At 41.2% G+C, this 19,723-nt stretch overlaps 1 protein-coding gene and 1 long non-coding RNA gene across 2 annotated transcripts in view; both read left to right on the forward strand.

Annotated features, from left to right (window-relative positions):
- Positions 1 to 9,242: 9,242 nt before the first annotated feature.
- Positions 9,243 to 19,723, forward strand: part of Plcl1 (phospholipase C-like 1) — a 337,196-nt gene continuing 326,715 nt past the window's right edge. Inside the window, exon 1 of the mRNA NM_053456.2 lies at positions 9,243 to 9,953. Coding sequence (NP_445908.2) covers positions 9,711 to 9,953 — 243 coding nt within the window. The 5' untranslated portion in view covers positions 9,243 to 9,710. The remainder of the gene's footprint in view (positions 9,954 to 19,723) is intronic.
- On the forward strand, positions 9,960 to 19,161 carry LOC120094794 (uncharacterized). Its single transcript, XR_005489492.2, has 2 exons — positions 9,960 to 18,946; positions 19,026 to 19,161. It is a non-coding gene; the product is annotated as an uncharacterized LOC120094794 (long non-coding RNA).

Raw genomic sequence — 19,723 nt, forward strand, 5'->3', positions numbered from 1 at the left:
CTCAGTTCAGTGGTTTGCTGCTGGCATTTGCCTATGTATTTGCTGCATTCTGACTGTGTCTATCAGGAGAGATCTACATCCAGTTCCTGTCAGCCTGCACTTCTTTGCTTCATTCATCTTATCTAGTTTGGTGGCTGTATATGTATGGGCCACATGTGGGGCAGGCTCTGAATGGGTGTTCCTTCTGCCTCTGTTCTAAACTTTGCCTCCCTATTCCCTGCCAAGGGTATTCTTGGTCCCCTTTTAAAGAAGGAATGAAGCATTCGCATTTTGATCATCCGTCTTGAGTTTCATTTGTTCTGTGCATCTAGGGTAGTTTGAGCATTTGGGCTAATATCCACTTATCAATGAGTGCATACCATGTGTGTTTTTCTGTGATTGGGTTACCTCGCTCAGGATGATATTTTCCAGTTCCATCCATTTGCTATGAATTTCATAAAGTCATTGTTTTTCATAGTGGAGTAGTACTCCATTGTGTAGATGTACCACATTTTCTGTATCCATTCCTCTGTTGAAGGGCATCTGGGTTCTTTCCAGCTTCTGGCTATTATAAATAAGGCTGCTATGAACATAGTGGAGCACATGTCTTTTTTATATGTTGGGGCATCTTTTGGGTATATGCCCAGGAGAGGTATAGCTGGGTCCTCAGGTAGTGCAATGTCCAATTTTCTGAGGAACCTCCAGACTGATTTCTAGAATGGTTGTACCAGTCTGCAATCCCACCAACAATGGAGGAGTGTTCCTCTTTCTCCACATCCTCCCCAGCATCTGCTGTCACCTGAGTTTTTGATCTTAGGCATTCTGACTGGTGTGAGGTGGAATCTCAGGGCTGTTTTGATTTGCATTTCCCTTATGACTAAAGACGTTGAACATTTCTTTAGGTGCTTCGCAACCATTCGGCATTCCTCAGCTGTGAATTCTTTGTTTAGCTCTGAAGCCCATTTTTAATAGGGTTATTTGTCTCCCTGCAGTCTAACTTCGTGAGTTCTTTGTATATTTTGGATATAAGCCCTCTATCAGTTGTAGAATTGGTAAAGATCTTTTCCCAATCTGTTGGTTTCCATTTTGTCCTAACAACAGTGTCCTTTGCCTTACAGAAGCTTTGTAGTTTTATGAGATCCCATTTGTCGATTCTTGATCTTAGAGCATAAGCCATTGGTGTTTTGTTCAGGAAATTTTCTCCAGTGCCCATGTGTTCCAGATGCTTCCCCAGTCTTTCTTCTATTAGTTTGAGTGTATCTGGTTTGATGTGGAGGTCCTTGATCCACTTGGACTTAAGCTTAAGCTTTGTACAGGGTGATAAGAATGGATCGATCTGCATTCTTCTACATGCTGACCTCCAGTTGAACCAGCAACATTTGCTGAAAATGCTATCTTTTTTCCATTGGATGGTTTTGGCTCCTTTGTCAAAATTCAAGTGACCATAGGTGTGTGGGTTCATTTCTGAATCTTCAATTCTATTCCACTGGTCTATCTGCTTGTCTGTCTCTGTACCAATACCATGCAGTTTTTATCACTATTGCTCTGTAATACTGCTTGAGTTCAGGGATAGTGATTCTCCCGGAAGTCCTTTTATTGTTGAGGATAGTTTTAGCTATCCTGGGTTTTTTGTTTTTCCAGATGAATTTGAAAATCGTTCTGTCTAACTCTATGAAGAATTGGATTGGAATTTTGATGGGGATTGCATTGAATCTGTAGATCCCTTTTGGTAAAATGGCCATTTTTACTATGTTAATCCTGCTAATCCATGAGCCTGGGAGACCTTTCCATCTTCTGAGATCTTCTTCAGTTTCTTTCTTCAGAGGCTTGAAGTTCTTATCAAACAGATCTTTCACTTGCTTGGTTAAAGTCACACTGAGGTATTTTATATTATTTGGGACTATTATGAAGGGTGTTGTTTCCCTAATTTCTTTCTCTGCTTGTTTCTCTTTTGTGTAGTGGAAGGCTACTGATTTATTTGAGTTAATTTTATACCCAGTCACTTTGCTGAAGGTGTTTATCAGGTTTAGTAGTTCTCTGGTGGAACTTTTGGGATCACTTAAATATACTATCATATCATCTGCAAATAGTGATATTTTGGCTTCTCCCTTTCCAATCTATATCCCTTTGATCTCCTTTTGTTGTGTGATTGCTCTGCTAGGACTTTGAGAACTATATTGAATAAGTAGGGAGAGAGTGGGCAGCCTTGTCTAGTCCCTGATTTTAGTGGGATTGCTTCAAGTTTCTCTCCATTTAGTTTAATGTTAGCTACTGGTTTGCTGTATATGGCTTTTAATATGTTTAGGTATGGGCCTTGAATTCCTATTCTTTCCAGGACTTTTATCATGAAGGGGTGTTGAATTTTGTCAAATGCTTTCTCAGCATCTAATGAAATGATCATGTGGTTCTGTTCTTTCAGTTTGTTTATATAATGGATCACGCTGATGGTTTTCCATATATTAAACCATCCCTGCATGCCTGGGATAAAGCTACTTGATCATGATGGATGATTGTTTTGATGTGCTCTTGGATTCGGTTTGCCAGAATTTTATTGAGTATTTTTGCGTCGATATTCATAAAGGAAATTGGTCTGAAGTTCTCTTTCTTTGTTGTGTCTTTGTGTGGTTTAGGTATAAGAGTAATTGTGGCTTCATAGAAGGAATTCGGTAGTGCTCCATCTGTTTCAATTTTGTGGAATAGTTTGGATAATATTGGTATGAGGTCTTCTATGAAGGTCTGATAGAATTCTGCACTAAACCCATCTGGACCTGGGCTCTTTTTGGTTGGGAGAACTTTAATGACTGCTTCTATTTCGTTAGGAGTTATGGGGTTGTTTAAATGGTTTATCTGTTCCTGATTTAACTTCGGTTCATGATATCTGTCTAGGAAATTGTCCATTTCCTGCAGATTTTCAAGTTTTGTTGAATATAGGCTTTTGTAGTAGGATCTGATGATTTTTTGAATTTCCTCTGATTCTGTTGTTATGTCTCCCTTTTCATTTCTGATTTTGTTAATTTGGACAAACTCTCTCTGTTCTCTGGTTAGTCTGGCTAAGGGTTTATCTATCTTGTTGATTTTCCCAAAGAACCAGCTCCTGGTTGTGTTGATTCTTTGAATAGTTCATTTTGTTTCTACTTGGTTGATTTCAGCCTAAGTTTGATTATTTCCTGCCATGTACTCTTTTGGGTATATTTGCTTCTTTTTGTTCTAGAACTTTTAGGTGTGCTGTCAAGCTCCTAGTGTATGCTTTTTCCAATTTCTTTTTGGAGGCACTTAGAGCTATGAGTTTTCCTCTTATCCTGGCTTTCATTGTGGCTCATAAATTTTTGTATGTTGAACCTTCATTTTAATTAAATTCTAAATAGTTTTTAATTTCTTCCTTGACCAAGTTATCAGTTATTAGAGAGTTGTTCAGCTTCTATGTGTATGTGGGCTTTCTGTCATTTTCATTGTTCTTGAAGACCTGCCTTAGTCTGTGGTTATCTGATAGGATGCATGGGGTTATTTCTATCTTCTTGTATCTGTTGAGGCCTGTTTTATGACCAATTATATGGTTGATTTTGGAGAAGGTACCATGACGTGCTGAGAATAAGATAATTTCTTTTGTTTTAGGATGAAATGTTGTGTTAAATCCATTTCGTTCATAACTCCTGTTAGTTTCATTATATCTCCATTTAGTTTCGGTTTCTATGATATGTCCATTGCTGACACTGGGGTGTTGAAGTCTCCCACTATCATTGTGTGAGGTACAATGTGTGTTTTTAGCTTTAATAAGGTTTCTTTTATGAATGAGGGTGCCCTTGTGTTGGGAGCATAGATATTCTAAATTGAGAGTTCATCTTGGTGAATTTTTTCCTTTGATGAGTATAAAGTGTCCTTCCTTATCTTTTTTGGTTAAAAGTCAATTTTATTCAATATTAGAATGGCTACTCCAGCTTTTTTATACAGACCATTTGCTTGGAAAATTTTTCCTAGCCTTCTACTCTGAGGAAGTGTCTGTCTTTGTCTCTGAGATGTGTTTCCTGTATGCAGCAAAATGCTGGGTCCTCTTTACATAGCCAGTCTGTTAATCTAGATCTTTTTATTGGGGATTTGAGTCCATTGACGTTAAAAGATATTAAGGAATGGTGATTGTTGCTTCCTGTTATTTTTGTTGTTAGAGGAAGAATTATGTTTGTGTGTCTTTCTTCTTTTGGAGTTGTTGCAAGTAGATTACTTTCTTGCTTTTTCTATGGTATAGTTTCCCTCCTTGTGTTGGCATTTCCATCTATTATCTTTTGTAGGACTGGATTTGTGAAAAGATATTGTGTAAATTTGGTTTTGCTGCGAAATATCTTAGTTTCTCCATTTATGGTAATTGACAGTTTTCTTGGATATAGTAGCTTGGGCTCTCTTAAGGTCTGTAAGACATCTACCTAGAATCTTCTAGCTTTTATAGTCTCTATTGAGAAGTCTGGTATAATTCTGATAGGTCTACTTGACTTTTCCCCTTACTGCTTTTATATTATTTCTTTGTTTTGTGCATTTGGCGTTTTGATTGTTATGTGACAGGAGAAATTTCTTTTTTGGCCCAATCTATTTGGAGTTCTGTAGACTTCTTGTATGTTTAAGGGCATCTCTTTCTTTAGGCTAGGGAAGTTTTCTTCTGTAATTTGTTGAAGATATTTACTGGTCCTTTTTAGTTGGGAATATTCTCTCTCTTCTATACCTATTATCCTTAGGTTTGATCTCTCATTGTGTCCAGATTTCCGGGATGTTTTGGGTTAGGAGTCTTTTGTGTTTTGCACTTCATTTTATTTTATTTTTTGGTTTTTGTGTCAATGTTTTCTATGGTATCTTCTGCCCCTGAGATTCCAGCACTGGCTGTGTTGGGAGGACTGGGTTCTGATGACGCCAAGTGGCCTTGGTTTCTGCTGTTTAGGTTCTTGCACTTGCTTCTCACCATCTGTTTATCTCTGTTGTTACCTTGTTACCTGGTCTTGCTGTCTCTGACAGTGGCTTGACCGTCCTGTAAGCCTGTGAGCGAGATCAGCTCTCTCCTGGTGGAATTTGGGTCCAGAAAGCTGTGGCACCTTAATTTCTTCTATAAGCAGCAATTTATTTTAGAGAAAGTTTCAACAACTCAATAATCTTTAAGTTTTGCCTAGGTTTTCTTTACCGTGTGTTTGTGCTGCTATAATATTTTAATACAATTACCCTACAAATTTCACTTCCTTGTCCTAGTAAATCACAATGATTATGATGAATATTGGAAAGCACCATGACTCAACCGAGTTGCTGTAACACAACAATGTATTGTTCCTAAGGCACAGTCAGTGAATTTGTCAAGAAAACTTTAAAGGTGCAGCACATTAAAGAATTATAAGCAGTCAGATGAGAGAATATATGTTTTCTTACACCCACCAATTGTTTGTGTTGATAACATAGAACTTATCTTAATCAGCTTTCAAACACTGCATTACATAACTAATGTAACTCGGAGAGTAAAGGTTACTTTGGCTCACAGTTCTGGAGACTTCAGCCTGTGACTTATTGACTTTGCTGCTTTGGACCTAAGCATGGAATGCATGTTTGTGTGTGTGTGTGTGTGTGTGTGTGTGTGTGTGTGTGATGCATGTTAGAGCATGTATGGGATGCATACTAGAGTTATGTGTGGGATACATGTCAGAGAACGTGTAGGATGCATGTTAGAGTATGTGTAGGATGCATGCTAGACTTTAGAGTATGTGTGGAATGCATGTTAGAGTGTATGTGGGATGCATGGTAGAGTATGTGTGGGATGCATGGTAGAATATGCTGCCCAAAGACAATTCTCTTCTTTGGCTACTTTGAGGACTTTGAGAAGGGACAAATTTAGTTAAGCCAGCAACTATGGTCCTATTCTTGTCCCTACATTAATAATCCCCTTGCCAAATTATTTTCACTCACAGTTTTTGTCTTCCTTTCTTTTTTATGAATAATGTTGGCAATATTAGATTTGTAGATTGGAAAATGGGAATGTGCCTGGGTACCCTGTCTGAGGAGATATTTAATCGTATGGTCTGTTACACTGACCCCTCTTTGTCTCTCTGAAATAAAGGGTATAGTTTCTGTGTGAAGTAAAACTTTGTTAATTTTAATTGTTAGTGTATCTATCTCTAGTTCCCAGAATGCCTGTCACAGAGCTAGTGTTCTAAAGACAGTCATGGAGAGATTTCTGTAGTGTTTCAGACCAAACAATCACTTTGGCTTAAAAAATGACCCTCTTACTTCCCACACGATAGAATTTCTAACACTCAAGGATCCCAGAATTCCACCTGAGAGAAGAAATCAAAGATCAGAATAAACAGCGACAAAACGAGCTGAGAGCACTTTCGAGCTGGGGTAATGTGGATCTGAGACTCCCCTTACCAGCGACTAGACAGACACTGAGCCAGGACTAATGAGCCTGGAAACATGTAGCTGAACGCCAAAGACCAGACAGGCCAGCTTGGCTCTGCTCACTCAGGGAAGTCACTTCAGAACTCCAGACCTAAGAAATAGCACTGAGAAACTCAAGACTTCCTCTATTGCTGAGATGGCATGGTGAGAGAGACATTTGCTAACTACTTTCTATGTGTCAGATAATCCTCTGTAAAAAATTCTAAGCCCCACTTTACATATAAGGAAACTAAGAATTGAATGTTTCAAGCAGAGGCCTGCAGAGTACCTTAGTGGACGAAACCTCTTACCAAAGCTGAGAACTTGATTTCAATTCCTGGAACCAAATGGTGGAAAGAGAGAACCAACTGCTCCAACTTCTACACACACACACACACACACACACACACACACACACACACACACACACCACACTCCACAAAATAAAACATAGTTTAAATTAGGTTTGAAGTCACTTGCTGAAAGCTACAACCAGCTAAAAAGCAAGGGAATCATAGTTATGTGCTAGATGGTAATTGCAAAGCCCATGTTCTTCTTCTCACATGCATTTCTCATGATATATAAGTCCCGCCCAGCCACTGTTGTCCTGGAGACAGAACAACCATTCCTGCACATGCAGTGTCATTCACGTTAGTTATGACAGTGTCCTGCGGTAGCACCAGCTCCATGGCTCCTGTAGTTTGGATCGTGTCTGTGTCTCAAATCCCATGTTGTGTAGTCTGTAGAACCTTAAGAATTGGGACTTAGTGGGAGTTTTTCCTGTGTCAGGAGAATGCCCTTGCAGGAAACTTGACCTTGGTCTCATCTTGCTCTGATTTCTAGCCTCTGTGAGATAAGCAGGCACATGGGGCATTTTTAAATTTAAAGTTGCAGGCAGGAGAAGCCTTCTGAGCTTCTGGCAGGAGACAACAGAATGAAAGATTCTCTCCGCCATTCTCAAGGCCGAGTGAGTCAGACAACCTTTATGAAGAGATACTCCAAGTCTTCAGAAGTTCTTGTGTATTGGTGTTCACAGAAGTCACGAGTTGGTTTCATAAAACATGTTGCAAACCATATGTTGTACCTTCTGCCTTTTCCTTATTTGACAGTCATCGTCCTGAGTTGTGAGATGATACTAATTTCAATACCGTAAAATGGATATAAAGGTACACGAACCTGCAGGATAGGAAACGCTGGTAAATAAGACTCATAGGAAGACAGTGAGGGAGGTAACTGCAGCTTCACAATCTTCAAAGGACAACTCGCAAGTGGAAAGTTTACTAAGGTACCAGAAAACAAACGCTCTGACGTCTGTAAAAAAATTTAGACGTAATTATCACTGAGCATCAGAAAAACAATAATCTAAAGTTGGCTATACTTCTGAGGACAAAATATATTTTCTCTGTTACAGTTGTGAAGCAGCGCTTGTTATCTTGGTTGTAGTTCTCATCATTTCACTAGAGGGCGGTGTTGCTTCTAAAACCAGAGCTCGCAGCTCATCTAGAGGATACTCTTTTCTGGAGTGCTCGTATATTTAAAGAAAAGGTAAAGTCAGATCTTACTAGTCTTCCCTAGGAGATGATAAATGTCAAATGTGAATCCTCCCAAGAGTCACATCCAGTTCTGACTGGTCGTAGCCCCAGGGGAGCTAGATTAAAAAAAAAAGTGAAGAGAGCACGGAGGTTGCTGGGTAGCAGATCTGATTTTAGTGTCTGTACCAATCAGTCGGTAGACAAGGCCTCCCTGGGCTTTCATTTAAAAATAAAAGAGCTGCCCTAGATGATCCCCAAGACTCCCAGTCCATCTTTAAAATGCTAGAATTCTAATATAATTCTGGCTCTCAAGGGCTTAAGAATTTCTTGGTGCTTTTGGCCACGTTACGGAAAAAGTAAATCTTGAATTATGAAATTATTAATTGAAATCCATTTAATGATCTAAGTGAGGTTTAATATAGACCTTGATGCTCCAAATATTTTAAATGAAAATGCTGTCTTCCAACTCTGCAGGGACCTTAGAACCATTGTCTACGTTTGCTCACAGTTTGGTTAATGCTATTGAATCTCTACTCTCTTGATCCTAGCTAGCTTGGTGTGGAAGGAGCAAAATGAATTGATTTAGAATTATATGTAGAAAGGAGGCTGAACCCTCGTTCGGGAACGTTTTAGGGAAGAAACTAAACCTGCCAATGACCGTGTTGTGATGTGGCTTCCAACATATCTGCGGTTCATCCAGGGGGCGGTCCAAGGGTTTTCATTGCGCTGATTTCTCTTACCCTGCCCCTTTCTCCCAACTCCTTGTAATCACTCAGATTACTGAGTGAATGTAGAATCCGCTCATAGAACCCGAGGCAAATTGTGGAACTCCAGGGTCCTAGTGCGTGGACTTCACTTCTAAGGATTGGCAGAAGAGCCTGTGATTAACCCTTGGCTGTGCCAAGTGTCACTATCACCCCAAATGATCTGACCTTCTCGCTCAACACCCTCTTTCTTCCAGATTTGCTGTGTTGCAGGTAGTGTTTCTTCCGGCGTCTCCCTGACGCCCGCATCCCACCCCTCCCCCGTTTCATTTCTTGCACCTTCAGCTTGTTTTCGCCTCTTTAAACTTCCTAAAATGTACTCCGAGTGCCTGCGGGTGCGCACACTGGCGCGCGCATCCTCGCCTAGTACCGGGGCCAGCGGGGCTGGGCAGGCTCCGAGCAACAGAACACATTCCATTCTTCGCGCTCGGGCACACCCCTCCGCCGTAAGGATTGGTCCGGCCGAACCCCCCCGGCGAGCCTCGGCTCCTGAGAGGCCCGGGCGCCTGCCAATCCCCATGGGCTGTCAAAACAAGTCTTCCCTCCCTGTCACAGGCGAGCGGAGTGGAGGCAGCCGCCGCCGCACTTCCTGAGGCCGCCGCTCCGCGGTCGGCGGGCAGGTGGCTGGTGGCCGGTCCGCAGTCGCCGCTCGGGCCGCGCGCGTCCAGGCTTCGGAGGGTTCGGAGGCTCCGGGCTCCGGCGCCCGCTGTCTTTTGTCTGCGCAGAGCCGGCGCTCGCCTCCCGTCGCCGGTACCTCCCGCTGCTTTTCGCCTGCTTCTCCCTCCCGCTCACATCTTCTCCCCGCCCCCGCCGCCGGTCCGCGCCGGCCCGCTGACCTCCTGGACCACAGCCCGAGGACGCCTCTGCCCGAGTGATGTCTCCTCTCTACAAAGTTGCGGCCGCCGCTGCAGCCGCCGTCGCGCGCTGAAACAAAGTCTAGCGGCGTTTCCTTCTGGTGCCTGAGCGCACCCTTACTCAGGGCTGGACGCCGCTGGCGGTCGTGCTGTCTCGCCGGGAGCCTAGAACGTGCTTGGCCATGGCTGAGGGCGCGGCTAGCAGGGAGGCTCCGGCGCCTCTCGACGTTGCGGAGGGCGAAGACGACCCTCGAGCCGGCGCCGATGCTGCCTCCGGGGACGCTGCACCCGAGGCCTCGGGGGGCCGGATGAGGGACCGTCGCAGCGGGGTTGCGCTGCCGGGCAATGCGGGGGTCCCCGCGGATAGCGAGGCTGGCCTCCTGGAGGCGGCACGAGCGACCCCCCGGCGCAGCAGCATCATCAAGGTAAGCGGAGCCACAGCGGCCCGGAGCCTGGGACTGGGTGTCGGGTGGGTAGGGGACACCCCCCTCCCCAACCCCGGGCAGGATGTTCGTTGCCCCTGGCGTCGCAGGCTAGGCATTGTTTTCTTATACCACCTTCATAGCCAAACCTTCCTGCCTAGTCCGGAGGTTCCCAGAGTCAGCTGCTGGCCTTGAGAAGCAGAAGTGACTTCCCCTCAGTCAGTGGAGGAAAAGTTCCTCTCTGCGCTCTGCGCTTCTGCGGTTTGATGGATGCTTTTCCTCATTTTCGCCGCAAGCCTCACTAACCGGTAGATGGGAGGAGGGAGGGAGGACTTGGGATAAACGCAGACTTGCGGGCTGGCTGTGCATTTTCCAGAGGAGGGCTAGCTTTCCCGAATAGCAATGGCAATGCACAGCCTACTTAAGTGTGTGTGGGAAATCTCCCCAGACACAAATAGTTCTGAAATCCTGAACTTTGCAGATAGGTAGGCAGAGTTTGCAGCGGATGCTGCAGCATACAGCATAGAAGGGATGAAGGAAGAGCTCAGAGGTTTTGAGCTGCAGAAAACACACATCCGGGAAAACGTTCCCAGACTCCCCTAGCATCCCCAGAGGATTTGCCTTTATCCATCTGCCAAGGAATTGTAAACCTTTCTTTGCCCTATTTTTTATTTATTTCTGTCTTCCACTTTGAACTTGTTTCCCATGTTCGAAAGTTCATCTTTTGGGTGTATGACTTTGGAGTAATTTTTTTCAGGTAAGAGCCCTGGTGTTAGCTCTGGAATAGGGCCTCTTAGCATAGATCCCTGCGAATACTACGTACATGTGAGATTAAAGTTGATCCTGGTAAAGCAGTCAGTGTGGATGTACACCCTTAAGAGTTACACACAATACACCAGAGGCGACAGTAAAAGGTCTGGGAGCCGCCTACTATTCAACCTACTGACTTACCCGGTAGGCTCACACATTCAGGAAGCTTGCTTAGGTTTAAACCAAGCGACCACCGTGTAAGTGTAATGCTTATCTTCTTTCCTAAGCTACCAGCACCAATGTTTGTACCCACATCCACCTATCTCTAAGCACTATCTATGTTTTTTCCTCCAACACGGACACATGGAAGTTTAAAAGCTACAGGGACACTTCCTGTTAAAAGTGGATGATCATTTAAAATAACTTGTAGTAGTTTGTTTGCTTATCTATACTTTTTCATAACGTGCAAAGAGAATTATATTCTGAATGTGAATTTGGATAAGAGAAATGGCCCTCTTTTAATACCACAAGTCAGAAATCATATTGTGTCGCAAAATAATCACATTTAGGAACCAGATACATTTGGATTACACATCGTCATTGTAAGGTAGTTTGAAGTACACGACGATAACCGCGGCGGCTCTTTGTAATAGTGTGGAAAGTCCAAGTCACGAGGGCTAAGGACTGTGCCGAATCTTGTAGTGAGTTTACCTCTCTGAAGTGCTCTGTGCTCCAGGTGCTACTACAGCTCTGAAATCCAAGGGCTGTGCTCAAATGGAAGCTTGGGACTCAGCACTCAAGAAGCTGACACAGGAGGGTCCTCATTTCAAACCCAGTCTCCCGAACATACCTGGTCTCAAAATGAATAAGCCCACCCCACTTTATTTGTTGTGTGGTTCATACTCTCGTAAGGGTCATTGCCATGTAATAGTGCCTCTTTTGCTTTGAAGTTTGTTTTTGTGACAGAAGGGAAGACAGCAGAGTATTACATTTTCTCTATTTAATGGAAATTAAATAAATAGTATATAAAGTTAAAGATACTGCAAAATTAGATGAGCTATTTTAAATTAGGTTTATTTGAAGAATGTACAATGATTTAAAACAATTAAATGAAATCAAATGAGAGTAAGACTTTTTGGTTCTCCACACTCCATCCTCCTCACATAGTCTATCCCATGGCTATTAGCATTTTCTTATGCATCTTTCCAAACTACTCCATGCATTTGTAGGCCTATGTGTCTGTGCCTATGTATCTGTGGCTAACTGTTGAGGCCCTTAACATGTGCAATGAAGGCTGGCTAGAGTTTTATTGGCTTCATACCTTCAAATTTGCATCAAACATTTTTGACGCCCAGCGGATTGACTGAGGTCCTCGTGCTGAGCACATTAAGCTGCAGGGATGGTGTGGTCACTGGTGGGCAGCAGTGGCTTACAGAGGCCTTTACTTCTTCTGTGGGGGTGAGAGGCAGGTGGGCTTTCTTCTATTCTTCCTGGGAGCAGTCAGGAACATTTTCATTTACATCTTGAGTCTCCTGCCACATGACGTGGTTACTGTAATGCAGCAAAGATGAGAATTTCTAAAAAGGCATAGTCACTTTATGTCATTGTAATTGAATACATCAGAGGAGGGGAGATTTATTGTGGCTCATGGTTTCAGAGATTTCAGCCCATCATCACCGTTGCTTTTCTGGGCCTCTAGTGAGTTCATATACACCATAGCAAAGGGACAGAGAGGAGGATAGCAGGTCACTTTATGGTGGCCGGGAAGCAGAGGGAGGAGGAACTAAGGACAAGGCTTACATTTCAAGGGCATGTCCCTAGTGACTTTCTTCCTGCAAGCGGGCCTCAGATCCTACTTAACACTTTGTCCCAACAATCCCATCATGATCCCTCACGACAGACAAATCTACTGGTTAGATCTCAGCCCTTGTGATCCAATTATCTTTCCGGTGGCACCTCTGAACATCAGACTCAGGACCGAACTTTCAGTACATGAGGTTTTTTTCTTTTTGGAAGGTTTTATATTTCAACCAAAACACATGTAGTAGATGCATCTGTGCTGTACTGAGGGGTGACAGTACTTACATTGTCAGGGATTCTTTTTATTTGGTTTTGAAACACATATGTAGCAAAGAAATTTCTTTTATATTAAAATATATTAAGCTGGGTGGTGTTGTACTTGGGAGGCAGGTGGATCTCTGGGTTTGCATATATATACATATGTGCATATACATATATTTCTACCATCCCTGCGATTTGTCAAATATTAAATTCTTTTCAAGTTGACTTAGATTACTGGTTTTTAATTGTTTTAATGTGAATTCTCTATTAGCATGAATATTACACTAAAAATTCATTCCTTTACCCTACCAGAAACCAGTCTTCCTTGTATGTTAATTAAAGGGATATTTTCAGTTAATTTGCCCTTCCTAATTTGAAAACATGTGTACAGCCGAGAAAACAATTTCCTTCTGCACTGAGTGAAACAATTATACTGTTTATCTGTGCCCAGTTTCACAAGCCTTCTTAATGTCAATGTGGTTTTCTTCCTTCTATTTAGGTGTTTCTTTTTAATATTATGAGAATTTAGCTAGATTCTCTGTAATCCATTTACTTTTTTCTTGTATGATTATTTTCTACAGAATTGCCATTGATAAGTACTTCATGTTTTGGTGTGTGTGTGTGTGTGTGTGTGTGTGTGTGTGTGTACATACACTGTTATATTCATTAATCCGTCTTAATTTCTTCTTTGTGGTGGTCTGACTAGATATGGCCCTCATAGAGTTCTTGGCCTAAAGGGAATAGTGCTATTAGGAAGTGTAGCCTTGTTGAAGTAGGAGTGGCTTTGTTGGAGGAAGTGTGGCACTGTGGGGGGCTGGCTTTGAGCTCTCCTGTGCTCAAACTATGCCCAGTGTAAAAATCCAGTGTCCTGGCTACCTTTAGTTCCAATTAAATGTTTGCCTTTATAAGAATTGCTTTGGTACTGGTGTCTCTTCACAGCAATAAAACCCTAAGACATCCTTGATACATGATTTAAGATGAAAAGTTAGGAGAATGCTAATATTAATGTACAAATATTAATGTACTATTTTGTATTTGAATACATTTCTAATAAATTAGATTGCTTATCTAGTATTTGATGCCAATATTCTAATATTTAAAATATCTTTTATTTAAAATTAAGGCCAATAACTATATCTATAATATTGTAGAAATAGGAAACAGTGTAGCTTATTCTTTATATTAGATAGTGGGAAATGAGATGCATAACTATTTTGAAAACAGTTCATTTTTGTTTCTATTTTTGTCCATTTTCTTTTATTCCAATTAAGTCTATATAACTAGGCAAGGAAGTGTAATCAATACCACATTGACTGCACTGCCTGGTATGTGGGGTGAAGCTAGGTACTAGAGTGAGGATCTGAGACATACTGCAGAGCATCTAAAGGAATGGCTATTCTCTGCCTCATTAAGCTGTTATCAAGACCAATCTTAACCTGGTCTGGTGTTGTGAGCCGCAACCTCAAAGATGCACCTTGGGTACCACTTGACTCATGACCAAGTTATGACTCAGCAGAGAGGCAAAGGGGATGGAATTTACATTACATGCTGCCTATCATAGTTAAACACTAAACGAGCTTTCATACATTTCATATCCTCACGGTGAGTGTTCTGGTGTAAGGGAGGTACAGAGAGACATAATTCAAGGCAGAGTCGGGATTCACAGCCATGTTTACTTAATACCTGGAACTGTGTTATCGTGCATTTCCTCAGATGCAGAAAGTTCATAACTCAACACTTTCTAGGCTAGAAACAAGCTGAGTGCCTGAAGCATCCGAGTCTTGGGCTTGTGAGGTGAATTGTTCCTTCTCTACCTTCCACCCCAGCTTAGAACATCTAGAGCTCCATGGCCCAAGAGGGGATTAACAGTCCTTCTGGAGCCTGTGGCCCTTTTCTTAGGCCCATGTTGTGTGTGGAAAGGCAGTTTGGCTGGTGTGTACTGGATAAGGAGCATGCATGGAACACATACCTCTTCATGGTGTCAGTTTTGAAGCTCAGACCTGTTTTACATTAGGGCATTTTCTTTCCTGTGCCCCCAAAGACAGCAGAGTTTTGAGAAGAATTGTATTTTCTTTAAATTGATATACAGAAGGACCAGATACCTGGTACACTGAATGCATATTTTTATTATAGGGGAATGAGGTAAAGAGGATTTCAATTGGAATTCTGAACACAGTTTTATAAACAGTTGTAATGTGAAATTAAATATGATAAAAAACTACTTACAATTTTTAGACATGCCAGAGTTATAAATGCTTTTGTAGAGTACCCTGGGAATTAATCAGCATATAGACTTTTGTTTCTATACCTATGTGCTGTCTAGTCTTGACACAAGTTAGAGTTATCTGGAAGGAGGGAGCCTCAATTGAGAAAATGCTACTCTGCCTTCTGGTATCCATCTGCTCCCAGAGCTGGGACTGTCTCATAGCCCTTCAGACCTAAATCCCGCCTGGAGGAAGCTGGTCTCCCAGAAGTGCTCTCACTCCTAAGATCACAGGCTCACAGGTCCACAGGAGGGACAGGCTCCAGTCAGAGACAGCAAGACCAACTAACACCAGAGATATCCAGATGGTGAGAGGCAAGCTTAAGAACCAAGCAACAGAAACCAAGACTACTTGGCATCAGTTCTCCCTGTACAGCAAGTCCTTGATACCCCAACACACCAGAAAAGCAAGATTTGGATTTAAAATCACATCTCATGATGATGATAGAGGACTTTAAGAAGGACATAAATAACTACCTTAAAGAAACACAGGACAACACAGGTAAACAAGTAGAAACCCTTAAAGTAGAAACACAAAAATGCCTTAAAGAATTACAGGAAAACACAACCAAACAGGTGAAGAAATTGAACAAAACCATCCAGGATCTAAAAATGGAAAACAGAAACAATAAGGAAATACCAAAGGGAGACAACCCTGGAGATAGAAAACCTAGGGAAGAGGTCAGGAGTCATAGACGCAAGCATCACCAATAGAATACAAAAGATGGAAGAGAGAATCTCAGGAGCAGAAGATACCATAGAAAACATTGACACAATAGTCAAAGAAAATGCAAAAGGGTCCTAACCCAAAACATCCAGGAAATTCAGGACACAGCGAGAAGACCAAAGTCTATTAAGGATAATAAGTATATTGGGGTTGGGGATTTAGCTCAGTGGTAGAGCGCTTGCCTAGCAAGCTTGCCCAGCGCAAGGCCCTGGGTTCGGTCCTCAGCTCCAAGAAAAAAAAGACAATAAATATAGAAGAGAGAGAAGACTCCCAACTTAAAGGGCCATTAAATATCTTCAACAAAATTATAGAAGAAAACTTTCCTAACCTAAAGAAAGAGATGCCCATGAACATACAGGAAGCCTACAGAACTACAAATAGATTGGACCAGAAAAGAAATTCCTCCTGTCACATAATAGTCAAAACACCAAATGCACAAAACAAAGAAAGAATATTAAAAGCAGTAAGGGAAAAATGTCAAGTGACATATAAAGGCAGAGCTATAAAAATTACACCAGACTTCTCACTAGAGACTATGAAAGTTAGAAGATACTGGGAAGCTGTCTGACCATAAGAGAACATAAATGCCAGCCCAGGCTACTACATCCAGCAAAACTCTCAATTACCATAGATGGAGAAACCAAGATATTCCATGACAAAACCAAATTTACACAATACCTTTCCACAAATCCAGCGCTTCAAAGGATAATAGATGGAGAAAATGACACCCTAAGAAGGGGCTATAAAGCATCTTTTAAATTAGTGATTGCTATATGGCAGAAGGCCCAGACCATTGTGGGTAGTGCCATCCCTGGTCTGGTGGTCTTGAGTTCTATAAGAAAGCAGGCTAAGCAAGCCATGGGGAGCAAACCAATAAGCAGCACCCCTCCATGTCCTCTGCATCAGTGCCTGCTCCCAGGTTCCTGCCCTGTTTGACTTCCTTCAGTGATAAACAGTGATGTGGTAGGGTAACATTTTGAAGAAACTCTTTCTTCCCCACGTTGCTTTAGTCATGGTGTTTTATCACAGCAATAGTAATCCTAACTAAGACAACTGATATGTGTTAAAAACTTTAAATAACAAACTGATGTCGTGATTTTAAAGAGAGAACCTGACATTCATTGGAGCTGACCAGCTTTCGCTATGGGGATAGCTGTTAGCATGCTGTGGCATCTGCAGCCTCAGATGGGGTTCTCCCTCTGCCCTCTGAAGCATGAGCCAGCTATATGTGTAGCACTGAACCTCTTGGTGGGTTTGTCCTACTATCCCAACAACCTTAGTCAGAAAGCCTAGTTTCTCTGAAATTGTCATAGAGGAGTAACCACAGTCACCTTAAGGGAGTTTCTTATTTCAGTGCTTTTCTAGTGTGTCTTTTAATAGCACCTCTTGGGAGAAATGAGGAATAAAACCTTGGGTAAATACCTTCTTACATTTTGATGAAAGGCTTTAGAAGTGCCTGTTAATCAGTGTTTGCTATAATTCTTAGAATTTATAGATTTGCGTTTCCTTTTGGTAAAGGTTTAAAGAGTATAATTCACTTACATAGCCACTGAGGGGTTAACACACATTGTGATTACCTCTGAATAGTTGTCCCAAGTATTCCCTTTTACAATGAAGCAAACAGCCAATTAAATGTTGCACAGTAAAATGTCAATTGAACATTTATTGCCAAATAACACCTCAGGCACAGCAGGGCATTATGAAGAAACATCAGGAGACAGCCCACATAGCTTGGTACTACTGAACAAACAACCCATTAAAAGTGCTTTTGGGTAATGCTAGAGCAACTGATCAGGCAACGAGTGACCAGGGGAGAGCTCAAAGAACTGAACGACCTTCTCAGCATCTCTGTTCAGCATTACTAATAGTGAATAGTAAAATAATTCTATATTCAAGCCTAATGTCCAAATTGCCAGCCATAACATTGTATATTTAAAAACTATCTATATTTAAATGGATAGAGGTCCAGGGGTACCATGTTTCTTGAGCCTTCCTTTGTGATATCACTACTGAATGAACCACTGGTTCTAGGAAGAGGAGAGAGTTATTGAATTGGACTTTCAGTATAAATCTATGGTAATAAATAAATAAATCTTTTTATAGTAAAATCTGTCAGCAAAATATGTTTTGACAAGTGTTTTAATCATAAGGTTGGTTTGGAGTTTCATTTAATTTATTCACCTCTGTTTCCCAGTTCATCTTTATATTCCTGTTCTCACAATGGAATACAACAGAGTTTATTATAATTAGTGATTATATTATGCTAATAATAACAATAATAATGACAGAAGACCAACTTCTATTTAATATTTTTGCACTGTTTAAGTATTGGTCTGGGTATTGTATTTTATCAAACACCGATGGCAATAAGCAAGATTCTAGTATGACAAAGTGTTGAAATTGTTTCTTAGATTTAACATTGGGATTATTTGCAGTTTTATTTGTAATGTCTTGTGTCGATATGTTTAGGAGAGGTATTATCTGTTTTATTTTGAATAGTATCATTTTAACTCACCAAATTTGTTATCAGTTTAGTATTATTTTGAGAAAAGCAGGATTACATATGTGAGTAGAAAAGAGCTATCATTTATATTATCATTCTCACTCTAGGAAGTTACATCATCAGTCTCACTAGGAAGTTACATCATCAGTCTCACTCTAGGAAGTTACATCATCAGTCTCACTAGGAAGTTACATCATCAGTCTCACTAGGAAGTTACATGATCAGTCTCACTCTAGGAAGTTACATCATCAGTCTCACTCTAGGAAGTTACACCATCAGTCTCACTCTAGGAAGTTACATCATCATTCTCACTCTAGGAAGTTACATCATCATTTTCACTCTAGGAAGTTACATCATCAGTCTCACTCTAGGAAGTTACATCATCAGTCTCACTAGGAAGTTACATCATCAGTCTCACTCTAGGAAGTTACATCATCAGTCTCACTCTAGGAAGTTACATCATCAGTCTCACTCTAGGAAGTTACATCATCATTCTCACTCTAGGAAGTTACATCAACATTCTCACTCTAGGAAGTTACATCATCAGTCTCACTCTAGGAAGTTACATCATCAGTCTCACTCTAGGAAGTTATGTATTTTCTCAATCTAGGAGGTTACACATTATTCTCACTCGGGAAGAACAATTTTGGAAACAATCCAATCCACCCCAAACATAAAAACTAAACTGTTTGGTAAGTGCATTTAGTTTTTCAGTGTTTTTGTATTTATAAATTATAGAAGTATGTAATATTTCTTTTCTTTCTGTTGTAGTATCAAGGATGGGGCTCAGGATCTCAGCCACTGAACTATGTTACAGCCTTAGGGTGTAGCTATTATAAGCAAAGAGATTATGTTTGTCCTTAACTGTAAAACTTTGTATTAAAGTTCAAAATACTTTGGGAGATAACATCTGTTTTGCTCATTCTTTTATTTTGACCTTTCTCAAGAGCCTTTTAAAATATGCTAATTCTGGATGAAGCACTGACTAAGCCCAGAAAGTATGTACAAGTTAGCAAGCTTGTGTTGTTCACATGGTATAAAATCAGAAAGTATGTACAAATAGCAAGCTTGTGTTGTTCACATGGTATAAAATCAGAAAGTATGTACAAATAGCAAGCTTGTGTTGTTCACATGGTATAAGATTCTGGTTAGAAGGGATATGATTGTGATGTCGTGAGAGTTTGGAATCTAGATAGAGATGTTCAAATTCAAAGCATGTCTCTATATAATGCCAAGGGAGATAAATACACAAATAATATAAAAAGAGACAAAAGAATACTATGCGTAGCTGGGACCAACATTATATTGTGGAACTGGACCCAACCTTGTAGTGAGCAGTTTTTTCTAAGCCTAAATGAGTTTAGACCAAAGCAGGTGAAGAGCCTATGTGGTTAAAGCCCACACACTCTTTAACCTGAGGGCTGGAGATGAGTATGATATTCAGGTACACCCTGAGGCCAGAAGGGGCC

Source organism: Rattus norvegicus, chromosome 9, assembly GCF_036323735.1.
Source record: "Rattus norvegicus strain BN/NHsdMcwi chromosome 9, GRCr8, whole genome shotgun sequence".
Taxonomy (NCBI): domain Eukaryota; kingdom Metazoa; phylum Chordata; class Mammalia; order Rodentia; family Muridae; genus Rattus; species Rattus norvegicus.